General features: G+C 40.7%; 2 protein-coding genes across 15 annotated transcripts in view; one reads left to right on the top strand and one right to left on the bottom strand.

Annotated features, from left to right (window-relative positions):
* RBFOX2 (RNA binding fox-1 homolog 2) overlaps window positions 1-12,950 on the top strand; it is a 300,698-nt gene that overhangs the window by 43,174 nt on the left and 244,574 nt on the right. The window lies entirely within an intron of this gene.
* LOC104682476 (60S ribosomal protein L15-like) lies at window positions 8,635-9,262 on the bottom strand. Its single transcript, XM_030914847.1, has one exon. It carries the CDS (start codon window positions 9,244-9,246, stop codon window positions 8,686-8,688), a length of 561 nt encoding a protein of 186 aa, XP_030770707.1. The 5' UTR covers window positions 9,247-9,262; the 3' UTR covers window positions 8,635-8,685.

Here is a 12,950-nt window from a genome sequence, read left to right on the forward strand (position 1 = left end):
CATTTCAAACAAAGTCATGTTCAGAGGCCAAGGTGGCCTCCCTTTAGTGTTTTACCTCTGGCTTTCACTGGTTAAGTAGCTCTAGTTAGTTTGTCTCAAGGCTTAGTTAAACCAGTGTTTCTTAATCTTGGCTGCCCATTAGCATCCTCTGGGGAGCTTTAAGAAAAATACTTTTGCCCCAACCTCACCAAATAATTTACAGAATAAGTTTTATTCTTCTGGGAAGTTTGTCATCCATTTTCCAACTTGTTAAAGTTGATCAACAGTGGCTTTATTGTTCTGTCACAAAAGAAAAGGCATATTAGACTTTGTATTAATCTCATTTTTAGATGCACCAGTCAGTAAGCATTTGGAAATTGGGGGCCCCTGTCTGTGACCATTGGGAGCTTGCCTTATGAGCCCTTAGATCCTGATCTGTGACATAGAATGTGAGCAGAAAGTTCCATCTGCTGTGGTTGCTGCCTCCTCTCATACGTTCTCTGGCTTGAGTCACTGCTATTGTCTCACATGCTTCTTTATGACAGGCTGATGGATTAATTCCCTAGAGGCTGACCTGATGTAAATAGGAAAATTTGGTTATTATCAGTAGAAGGAGCAGGTTATTTAATTACTATTCAGTTTTAATGCTATTTATTCTTTGCTTTTAGGGCTGAAACATCTCCTGTTCAGCCATTTGAATTTTGAAAAGTTGTTAGTTGCTTTTGATAACTTTGGGGAATCAGATTAATTTTTAAAATGGTTATTAAATGTATGAGCTCATGCTAAGTGCATTTGTTTGTGGTAGTAATTGCTTTCTGAAATCTGTTTTCTGCTACTCAACTAGTATAATATTTAGAACTTGTCTTTATAGCCTTAGAAGGAATTCTGAAGGAGTTGAAAAGAACAGCCTAAATTTGTTCTTTTCCCTTGATTTTTGTGCAAACACAATTTTAGTATCGTGGCATTCAGCAGTTAATGCATTCTTGGTGTGTTGTTTATAAGTAATATTTTACAAATGTAAGACTGAAGTATTTGCATCAGTGAGTATCATAGCTTTGAGAGATTTAAATGCTGTATGATTATAAATATTTTATTCTTGTCACTAAAAAACAAAAATGGAAGCTAAAACACCAAACCTATCATAAAGACACATGAAAACAGGTTGGACTGTTTACCTTTCTTTTTCTTCCCTAAGTCATTTATGTAACAGCCCAAAAAAAAAAAAAAAAAAGATCTTTATACAAAACTCTGTTTTCCAGTGAAGTAAGAGTTTATGGTGACTGAGTAATGCTTGGTATAGATCTGGATCTGTTTTCAGAATAGGCTGGTGTCTAAAAACCATGAGGAACTTCAGGTGGAGCAGTTGATGAATAGTCCATAAGTCCACAGTCAGCATTGCTAGCTTGAAGATAGTTAATGTTGATAACATTCTTAAACACTGGGGTGAGAGGGTAAGGATTGGGAATATGTCTATACATTTAGCTATTCTGACTGATACTTCTTTCTTTTGCCTTTTCCATTATCTCATTGACTTTGGGCTTGTTAATCCAGTGGAAGCCTTAAAGCGGGTGGGCATAAATAAAATATGCATGTTATTTTTCCTTTGCTAATGACAGTATGAAAACATTGTCTGCTTTCAAGTTTGGTCTTTTATGATGAACTGGCTCCCAGAAAAATAACTTGGCTTCTATTCGAGGTGCACGTTTTTCATTTCTTCCTTCTCCCACCTTCACAGCAGGCACAGTGAGCTTTCCATTCAGACAGTGAGCTCGTGTTGCCTTTTAGCTCAGGGAGCTCAGCCCACAAACTGTGGGTCTCAGCTTGTGCTTGACAGGACTTTGTTAAGTGAATCAGGGAGTCTGAATTATTCATTCTCCTTCCTCATCCTGCTGTTCATATCAAATTCCTGCTGTGTCTTTGGGGCATCTTGCCAGTCTTCAGCATAATTGATTTCCTTGCTTTGTGCTGTGTGGGGTGTCTGTGTCTGTGTGTATGTGTATGGGTTGTGCCTCTATTTAAGCATTCCTGATTGCCTATAATAGGGATATTTATTAAGCTTGCATGGGCAGAAGCACAACAGTTCAGCCCCAGATTACTAAAAATACAGCGGACTGACTGCTTTTATAATCTGAAGGAGAGGTTAGAATTGGTCTTTTCATTATCCAGGCTGCATTTTGCATTTTCTTTCTAAGCAACAAGGATTTGCTGCCTGATGAATTATGAGGGGGACTCTATCTAATCTCTATCTATCTATCTATCTATCTATCTATCTATCTATCTATCTATCTATCTATCTATCATCTCTCTCTCTCTCTCTCTCTCTCTCTCTCTCTCTTTAGAGATGGAGTATTGCTTGCTTTGTTGCCCAGGCTGGCCTTGAACTTCTGGGCTCCAGTGATCCTCCCACCTTCTGTGATCTGATTGGAACACCTGGGAAGGAGACTGTTCTTTTCTCTTTCTATTCTTTGATCCTGTTGTATCCTCTTAACTGTTTTTCTTTGAGAAGATATTTCATTTAGAGCCATAGACTGTTAGGAAGGACTTAAAGATTATCTAGTCAAGAGGTTGCAAACTAGAGGCCTTTGGTGTGGCTCCCACATGTGGGGTTTTGTTTGGATAACACAGTATTTTAAAGGCTTTTGGATTTAACATTTAAACATTGGGAAAGCTCACATGAAATCCAGATTTGTGACTTCACTTGGCAGCATGGGGCCAACATTCCTACATCTGACAATCTGCGGGAGCTAAATAGTGACTGTTCTCTTTTGGAATGGCCCGTTTGCTTCAGTATTGCAGAGTCTCTACCTGTGCACTTCACTCTTTACCTCTGGTGAGTATTACAGTCCCGGTCTAATCCAGTCCACCCATTTTACAGAAGAGAGGAAGAGATTTGCTGAAAACCTAGTAGGTAGTTGGAACAACTTAGGGTTTGTGTCTCTTGACTTTTAGTTGATTATGATTGTTTCTATTAGTATTTTACTTTTGCCTTTCTTACTCTTTTTTTGTTTTTCATTCAAAATATTCATTGTGTATGTACCAAGAGACAATTCTGAGAGTGTGAAAAGGAATATGATAAAGTCTCCTTTCTTGATTTGATCTTGAGGGACCAAATGAGTTTACTTGGGAACAGTCACCATCCACCATTACTGTGTCACATTATGTTGTCATCTTTTCTTCGCATCATCTGGAATTTTAAAAATTTGTCTCCTTGTTTACTGGCTGTCTTCCCAAGTACTTGAGTGTAAGCACTGTGAAGCCAGTGACTGTGTCTCGTTTAACGTTGTATCTCCATTGCCTGTCACTTAGTGAATTCTCAGTAGCTGTTGAATGAATGACTAAAGGAGGCATTTGAATTGGGCTTTGAAAGATGAATAGGAGTTTTCTGTGCAGACTGGGTAAGGGTGTTCCAGACATAGATACTAGGGTGAGCAGAGTCATGGAGGCATGAAAATACATAGTATATTCTTGTGCTTCTTTTGGGTTGGGTTTGTTCATGTGCCACAAAAAGCTATTCTTGATACAGAAAGACCATCTGGATTTGAAGGACTCTAGATCTTTGGTTAAAAAAAAAATTGAGAAACTAAATATGTTTCTGAGCCAACTTCAGTACAGCTTTTTCCCCTCTGTGGTCTTTTAGCCAGATGCTGGGCATTCATTATTAATGATTTATAGAGCTTTACCAACATATTTACCACAGTTTTATTATATAACAGATGTGAAACAAGGGTATGGTTCCAGTGTGCTTTCAGTCTAGCAACACACCCTGTCTTGGTGCAAAGCGGTCTAATATTTTGCAAGTCCAGAACAACTGGCAGTATGTAGTTATTTTTAGAGTATATGATGGACCAAGTGCATAGGGCAGAGGTTCTCAATCTTAGCTAACTGTGTGTTAGAATCACCTGGGAAGCTTTTAAACGTTTCATTGCTTAGGCCATACCCTTCCCAGACCAATTAAATCAGGAACTCTGGGGGCAGGACCCAGGAATCAGGTTTGTTTTTTAAAACATCTTCAGATGATGCTACTATGCAGTCAAGGTTGAGAACCATTGGCCTAGGGGGACACAAACAAGGGAAAGAGACAGATTTTTGTAGCTTGTTGTAAGTTGTTGAGGTATAAGGAGGGATCCCCAAGAGGTTGGCCATTAAGAAGATTAGGTCATTGAAGAGAATTATTTAAAAAAGTAATCTGAGTGGAAGAGCAGAGATATTTTAGGGAATCAGTTTAGAAATGTATGATTTTTAGAACAGTTGAACATACAGAGATTGGAAATCTTACAGATGGTGTCAGAGATAAACAGAGTGTGCCTGGTTGTTGAGGAGGAAGAGAGCTTGGATTCCAAATTATTCATCTTCTCTAGCTTTCTAGTCACATGTAATGAGAAAACATTGCGCTTGAAGTCAAATGGTCTTGGGTCATAGTTCTAGATTCCCACTAATTAGCTGTGTTCATTTAGTTCAGTTTACTAGCCATTTATCAAGTGCCGAACACTGTTGGACACTGGAGATAAATTAGATATAGGTCTTGCCATCCAGGATTTGATGATCTAGGAATTTTTTTGTGTGTGTAACTGTAGTTAAGCAGTTATTAACATCTCTGGGCCATTCTCTGTTTGCAAAATGTGGGGATATAATGTTATTTCTGAGATTGCTTTTAGCTCTAACATCTTACTACAGTGGTTCAAAGTAAAATCTAGTAAAAATCAGCATCTCCCCAAAGTAATTATTATAGTTTTCTTCAGTAGAAAAAAAAAATCCAGGTAAAAATATGGCCAAAGGGTTTAAATTGAGACAATCTTAGAAACTTATTACATCCCTTTCCTGTCTTACTTTTCTATCAGGTTCTGTTTGATTTTGACAAGTATAGTTAGTAAGGAAGGTTCAAGAGCAGATGCCCCTGGTAGAGGGCGGGTAATAGCTGGTGGATTAGAGCTAAAGAGCTGGTAAAAGTCTCCTGGTTGCAGAGCCGCGGGCAGATTGGGCAGGTGCACTACTAAAGTATGGTTTTGAGATCTTCTACTGTTTCTAGCACCTTGTTGAAAAGTTGATAACTACATTCATCACCCAGGTGAAGTCTACCATAATTAGGAAAAAATTGCTTATCTTGCCAGCAGCCGTCAGGATAAACTTAGGAGAACTGGGGAGATTTGTCTTTCTGATGATTCTTGGATTTTGTAGTGCAGTTGTTGTTTTCTTTGCTGCCTTGTAGGGGAGGAAAGGAAGAGGCTAAGGGGAGAGGGTGGGCAAAACAGCTGTCAAAGAAAGAGGAGTCCTGAAAAGCTATTTGTGTTGGGAGCTAGAGCTGTGAGTGGTAGGGCTATGGTAGTTTTGTAGGCCACACTGTCTTGTTGCTGTTTTGCTTTTGGGGACATAACACTAATAGATAAGATTAGTGGCTTATTTTTATTTTTATTTTTTTAATTTTAAATGATACCCTTAGCTTGTTAGAGTTAGAACAGCTTTTGTTCTAAAACTCTCTATCAGAGACTATTAAAGGATGATTTTTCTTATGTAACTGTTGCACTCAACATGTTCCATTGTAGGGACTGTAGCATGGTTTCTATTCAGATATCCTGGACCCTCAGACCTCAAATTACTGTCCAACCATTTCCTTTTCTCCTACCCACTTTCCTGTTCATTCTGCAGTTCTTGTAATCACCCAGCAAATCTTTATTTAGCACCCGTATGTCCTGTACCATGCTGGCTGTTGAGGATGTGGAGGGAGGCAGAGAGAGGCAGTCCATGACCTCAGGGGCTCCCAGTGTAGTAGGGAGACTGGTACCAACAAGACCTATAATGTGATAAGTGCATTGAGAGAACTGAATAAATGGGGAGATGGGGGTAGGAGGGTCTAAACTAGCTGGGACTGGTGGAAGTTAGGGAAAGGGACCTGGGGGATGTAACAGGAGCTATGTTTCTGTGTTTCAGACAGTAGAAAGAATAGAGAAATACTGGTTTAATGGGTAGAACACAGGGTGGGGGAATTAGGACTCTTCCTTTTCGGTCTTTTGTGTTCAAAAGTATAGCAGCTTTCTTTGCTTCTTGCTCCTAGCATCAGATTATCTATTCCCCCGGAATTATGTGGGTTGGAGAAGAATGGAAAGGAATTTGCCCACCTGCATGGAGGGAGAGGGAGGCAGTAGGGATGTGGGTGTTTAAAAGCCCTTGGCATGATTGGCTATAAGTACAGATGGCTATTTGTGTTACCATTATTGTAGCTGTTTATGCCTACATTCCCTTTGGTGTGCCTCTCTCTACAGGGATAATTGTGGGGTCCTAACTTATAAGTCTTCCTGCTGCCGGATAAAATAGATGCTGATGTGTTGTGCGTTACAGGGTATACAGTGAATTCTGTGTGGGCTGCCTTCTTACTGCTGCCTTGATCTTTTGGGGCCTCGAACATAAGGGGAAAATGTTGAATTTTTTGTATGCAAATTAACATTGGGGAAAACCAGTAAAACCATAAAAATGGTTATATTCAATTTTACTAACGGTTTGACCTCCAAATGAAGCTAAAATTAACTTTGGTGAATGCTTGGATTTTTATATTTAAAAATTTTTAATTCTAATTTTTTTCTTTGAAATGGAGTCTTGCTCTGTTACCCAGGCTGAAGTACAGTGGCATGATCTTGGCTTACTGCAGTCTCCACCTCCCAGGTTCAAGGGATTCTTACGCTCCAGTCTGCTGAGTAGCTGGGACTACAGACGTGCACCACCACACCTGGCTAATTTTTGTATTTTTAGTAGAGATAAGGTTTTACCACGTTGGCCAGGCTGGTCTCGAACTCCTGGCCTCAAGTGATCTTGCCCACCTTTCCTCCCAAAGTGCTGGGATTACAGGTGTGAGCCACCGCGACTGGCTGAATGTTTGGATTTTTGAAAGTGTTAAATACCAAGGGCTGAGTATCTAGGGAAAAGGTGATTTGTCTGTGAAATCCAAGGAACTGGCTACATTCTGTGTATAACTCTGAGGGAAATAGAACAGAAAGAGGATGGGTTTTACAGTTGATCTGCATTTTTTTTTTTGTTGTGGGACCTTGCTCAATCTACCTAACTTTTCTCAAGCCTCAGTTTTTTCATTAGTAAAATGAAGATAATAATTACTACCATAAAGTTGTTTTGGTGATTAAAAGTTTATTATTCCACTACTAAAAGCCCTTTACAGGCTTCTTTCTTAGTATTTATGTCCTAGCAGAATGGAATCACTTGCTATCTTTTTCTCCTCTGTGCCTGTATACCATTTTTCTTGTGTCTCTTTTTACCTCTCTACTCAGAAAATTCTCCATAAAGTGAACACATAACATAAATACATAAGCATGCAAAGTCAGGTTGTTCCTTAGATCTCAGCCAAATGGTATTTTCTTTTCAAGGAAGCCTTTCCTGACCCAGATCCCATTCCAATCTGGAAGGTGTCCCTTCTTTTAATTTATCTGTCCCCCCCGCTAAACTGTAAGTTCTCTGAGGGCAGATATTGTCATATTTACTATTGGGTCTTCCACTTTCTTGTCTTGTAAATGGTGTATGGTCTGTACACAAGCTACTTGCAAAACTCAGGGCAATACCAAGAGACATAGCACCCTGCTGCACCTAATTGATTTATAACCAGAAGAAAACCGCTTAATTTGCACATAATTGATGGTAAAACCTGGTTACTTTGGGGATAAATTTGGCTTTGAAAATAAACCTAATGCTTTGTGCTTTGGTAGAGATTTAACTTCTGCTCTCTTTCATACACAAGAGTTACTGCTTTGCTTTGAGTAGAAAGCCATTAGAAAACCAGGGTAGGACTTTTGGCAATTATCCAGTTTAGTAATTGGGCCAAATAGTTCTAATCTCACCACAACCACTACTTCTTAGAAAAGGATCTCTTTAAACAAAACATGGAACATCTCTGAGGATGAAAACCTAAGGGAAGGAATAGTTGGAGATCCCCAAATATACTCATCTAGATTCCCCCCATTCTTTTTCCTGTTTATGGGTATTCAAGCCTTGGAGAGGTGTGTCTGTGTTGATCACAGAGGATCTTTTACCTACATGACCTAAGTATATTCCACTGTGGCCATTGGTCTATTTTTTCTATACATCTCAAATGTTACCTTCTTTTTTTTTTTTTCTCTTATTTTTTTTTTTTTTTGAGACGGAGTCTGGCTCTGTCACCCAGGCTGGAGTGCAGTGGCCGGATCTCAGCTCACTGCAAGCTCCGCCTCCCGGGTTCCCGCCATTCTCCTGCCTCAGCCTCCGGAGTAGCTGGGACTACAGGCGCCCGCCACCGCGCCCGGCTAGTTTTTTGTATTTTTTTAGTAGAGACGGGGTTTCACCGTATTAGCCAGGATGGTCTCGATCTCCTGACCTCGTGATCCGCCCGTCTCGGCCTCCCAAAGTGCTGGGATTACAGGCTTGAGCCACCGCGCCCGGCCTTTTTTTTCTCTTAAATAATTTATTTTAAACCTATTATACCACAGTATGTTTTATACACTGACATACAACTCCCTAATAAGATAAAGCAAAGACAAAAAAGTTTATCTTATTAGAAACAAGATATACCACCACTTATTGTCTTCAAACATTATTGCACTCTAACTTTCTTAATTTGACAAAGCATTCAAGAAACGTTCTGCAGACTAGTTTTAACAAACAGATAACACCTGTAAGCAGACATGACTGTCCTAAATTGTTTATTAGGTATGAATTTTACAAACTTTACTTATATTAGCGGTAACGGTGGAGCTGGAGAGTATTGCGCCTTCTCCAAGCCACCCGGCGAGAACCACCAATAGTATGGTGGAACTTATGGCCCTGTCCAAGGCCACGGCTCTTTCGGCCTGCAGATGTCAGCCCATGCATCTCCCTGTGCTTGTGGACTGGTTTGGTGAGCCACTGGGTGTCAGGATTTCTTCTGATAGCTTTATGGAATGGATCAATGAGGATAACCTCAAAAAATTTGTATGTGGAATCTTCTCCAACCCAGTAAGAATTCAGGACTCTCAGAGCCCCACAGTGGCGTCCAGCTCGCTCCTCTGCAACGGACTGAAGGCTTCGAGCAAACTTTAGCTGGTTAACACCATGATGGACAGGCTTGCCGTAAGTTGCACCCTTAGGAACTGGGCGTTTTCGGCCACCATGGCAAACACGAATCCTATATATAACGTAACCTTGCTTGGCCTTGTAGCCCAGTCGGCGCGCTTTATCAGGCCGGGTGGGGCGGGGACCCCTGTGGAGAGCAGAGAGCTGGCGGTACTGCCAGCAGCGGACCCTCAGAAGAAAGCGCATGACATCAGACTGCTTCTTTCTTTCTTTCTTTTTTTTTTTTTTTTTTGAGGCGGAGTCTCGCTCTGTCGCCCGGGCTGGAGTACTGTAGCCGGATCTCGGCTCACTGCAAGCTCCGCCTCCCGGGTTCACGCCATTCTCCTGCCTCAGCCTCCCGAGTAGCTGGGACTACAGGCGCCTGCCACCTCGCCCGGCTAGTTTTTGCATTTTTTAGTAGAGACGGGGTTTCACCGTGTTCACCAGGATGGTCTCGATCTCCTGACCTCGTGATCCGCCCGTCTCGGCCTCCCAAAGTGCTGGGATTACAGGCTTCAGCCACCGCGCCCGGCCTGGACTGCTTCTTTCTCCATAGCTCCTGGATGTACTTGTATGCACCCATCTTGGCTTACCTGATGGCTGCCGCCAGACAGAAAGGCTCAAATGTTACCTTCTAATAGGTCATAACGAATTTGTGGTAAAGGCCCAACGTTCCCTGTACAGGTAAAGGCAAACCATAGCACCAATAACCCTTTACTAGTTTATAAGTAAAGGCTATCTCTGTTAGCCTGAATTCCTTGAGGGCAGGGATGGTCTGATTGATTTTCCATCCTCAATGATAAGTAAAGATATTGGCACATACTTCGTTACATGATGGTTACTTATTTGTCGAATGAGGTAGCATGGTGTAGTAGAAGATTAAAGGCTCCAGAGTTTGACAGACTCAAGTTAGTATGGCACTGACACTTGTTGAACCACGTTTTAACCTTTCTGAGCTTTAGGATCAGCTTTTGTTGTGAGAATCAAAGACATTGTACTCTTAAATTCCTGGCAATGGATGGCTATTATTGTTTTCCCTTGATTCTTTTTTTGAAATAATTTCACAATTAGAGAAAAGTTACCAGAGCAGCTGGCAACCCACAAAACACCCCAAACTCCTCGCTTCTCTTCACTTGGATTCCCCAGTTGTTAATATATTACTGCATCTGCTTCATTGCTCACTCTGTATGTTTGTGTGTGGGGTTTGTGTACATACGTACCGTTTTTCATTGTTCCCTTTCTGAGCTTTTTTTGAGAGCAAGCCGCAGATGTGGTATTCCTTCACTCCCAAACACTTCAATGTGTATTCCCCCAAATAGGACTTTCCTGTATAACTGGCATAGCTCTCCAAATCAGGAAATCAGTATTAGTACAACGTGACCATCCATCCACAGACTCCATTAACATTTTGCCAGCAGTCCCAGCAATGTCTTTTTCCTTTTTGGTCCAGTGTCTTGTCTAGGAATATGCGTTGCATTTAGTTGCATGTCACCTCAGACCTCTTCAGCTTGGAACAGTTCCTCAGCCTTCACCTTTCTTTCATGTCCTTGACATTTTGAAGAGTCTAGATCTGAGTCTGTCTGTTTCTTCATGACGGCAGTAATATCGTTTTTGGCAGGCATACCACTGCAGTGATGCCATGCTCATCTCACTGCATCATATCTGGAGGCAAATGCTATCCCCCTCATCCCACCATCAGTAATATTGTTAACCTTGAACAGCTGGTTAAGCTGATGTCTGCTAGGTTTCTCCACATCAGATTCATCATTTTTCCTTTTGTAATCGATTATCGTCTTGTGGAAAGGTATTCTGAAATTATACTACTATCCTGTTCCTCAACAGATCTATACCTAACCTCCTTAGCACTATTGACTACTCTTTCCTGAACCAACCACTTTTATTCTGTCAAATGCTGGTCCTCTATTTCTGTGTCTGCCTGTATTTGTTAGATGTCATTCTATTACAAAGAATTTCCCTTTTTCATTTGTTTATTTCTATCAAATGGACTCCTTAAGCTTGAGGGAGTTTGAAAGTTTAGCCAGTGGGACCTGCTTTATGCTGGTTTCTTTGTCTTGTCGACCTGTCCCCATCATTCATGGGGTATTTCTTTATTTTCTGCCATAGGAAGGTTTTCCAAGTTTATTTTGTACTTTTCCTTCCAAAGCCCTGAAATCAGCCATTTCCAAGAGACTCTGGTTCTTTTAAATGGAGGATAGTAATTAGAAGCCAACATCTGGGTGGTGGGTATGCATATTGCTACTAGAGTGTCATTGCCCCTAGGCTCTCTCAGCAAACAGCTAGAAATTGTATGTATGTGTACATATATATGTACATAAACACATATATACCACATTACATCTATATTTTCATATCTCTGTGTGCTATATATGTATATATATACATGTGTGATGTTTGCATGTGTTACATATTTTAAATTACAAAACAATGCATTTTATATTATAAAATCATGAATTCACACTGATAACTCCATTAAATGCAGCCAACCTCTTTCCATATTTGTAAATATATTCTCCAGTAGGGAAAAACTTGGCTCCCCTTATCCCCAATATGTTTACTTATTTGCTTAGTGTTGCCAGTTTTCCAACCACGATGGCTGTCTCCACCACCTCTGTACCCTATTCCTCATGGTCTGGAATCCTCAGTAAATGGGCTCCTTTGGCCTATTCTTCCTTGTGGCTTCCTAACCTCCCTAGAGTTTCCCAGCTTTACCTGTAGTCCTCCAGTGTCCCCTGACCCCCAGCCACTCTTGTCTTTGGCCTCTGGGCCTGCTGTCCTGTGCATCCTTGATTCCTCAGTTCCTCACCCACCTGTGTCCTTGGCTGCTGTGCTAACTCCTCTGTGGTGGAAGGGGAACAGGGCTGTTTTTTTTGAGGGGGATTTTATACATATACACATATATATATACGTGTGTGTGTGTGTGTGTGTGTGTGTATATTTATTCAGATATAATTTACATGCAGTAAAATTCTTTTAAGGTTATATTTCTATGAATTTTGACAAATGTAATATAGGCATGTAACCACTACCACAATCAAGATATAAAATGCGTCCATTACCATTGAAAGTTCCCTCAGGCTCTTTCACAGTCAGTCCTCTCTTCCATCCCCAGCCACTGGCATCACTGATCAGATTTTTGTTCCTATGATTTTGCCATTTCTAAAATGTTATATAAATGGAATCATGTATTATGTAGCTTTTTGAGGATGACTTTTTTCACTTAGTGTAATTCTTTTGAGATTCGCCGGTGCTGTTTTAGGTATTAGTAATGCATTCCTTTTTACTGTTGAGTAGCTTCATTTCTCTTGGGTAAATACCTAAGGGTGGGAATGCTGGGTCATACAAGTGTATATGAAGTGTATAAGTATATGAGAAACTGCCAAACTGTTTCCCAAAGTGGCTATACCACTTTGGATTCTCATCAGCAATGAATGTATCTACATTCTTTCCACTATTTGGTATTGTCAGTTTTTTTTTTTTTTTAATGAGAGTCCTTCTGATAGGTATATACTGGTATCTTTTCATGGCTTCAGTTTGTATTTTCCTAAATATTAATGATGTTTAGTATCTTTCATTTGCATATTTGTCATTCGTATCTCTTTGAATGGGTCTCTTTAAATGTTTTGCTCATTTTTTAAAACGAGCAGTTCATTTTCTTTTCTTTTCTTTTCTTTTTTCTTTTGAGATGGAGTCTTGCTCTGTCGCCCAGGCTGGAGTGCAGTGACGCGATCTTGGCTCCCTGCAACCTCTGCCTCCTGGGTTCAAGAGATTCTCCTCCCTCAGCCTCCCGAGTAGCTGGGATTACAGGCACACGCCACTGCGGCCAGCTAATTTTTTGTATTTTTAGTAGAGGTGAGGTTTTGCCATGTTGGCCAGGCTGGCCTCGAACTCCT

Source organism: Rhinopithecus roxellana, chromosome 13 (assembly GCF_007565055.1).
Source record: "Rhinopithecus roxellana isolate Shanxi Qingling chromosome 13, ASM756505v1, whole genome shotgun sequence".
Taxonomy (NCBI): Eukaryota; Metazoa; Chordata; class Mammalia; order Primates; family Cercopithecidae; genus Rhinopithecus; species Rhinopithecus roxellana.

Coding starts and splice junctions, on each gene's coding strand:
- LOC104682476 (XM_030914847.1), bottom strand. CDS start 9,246: ATGCGCTTTCTTCTGAGGGTCCGCTGCTGGCAGTACCGCCAGCTCTCT.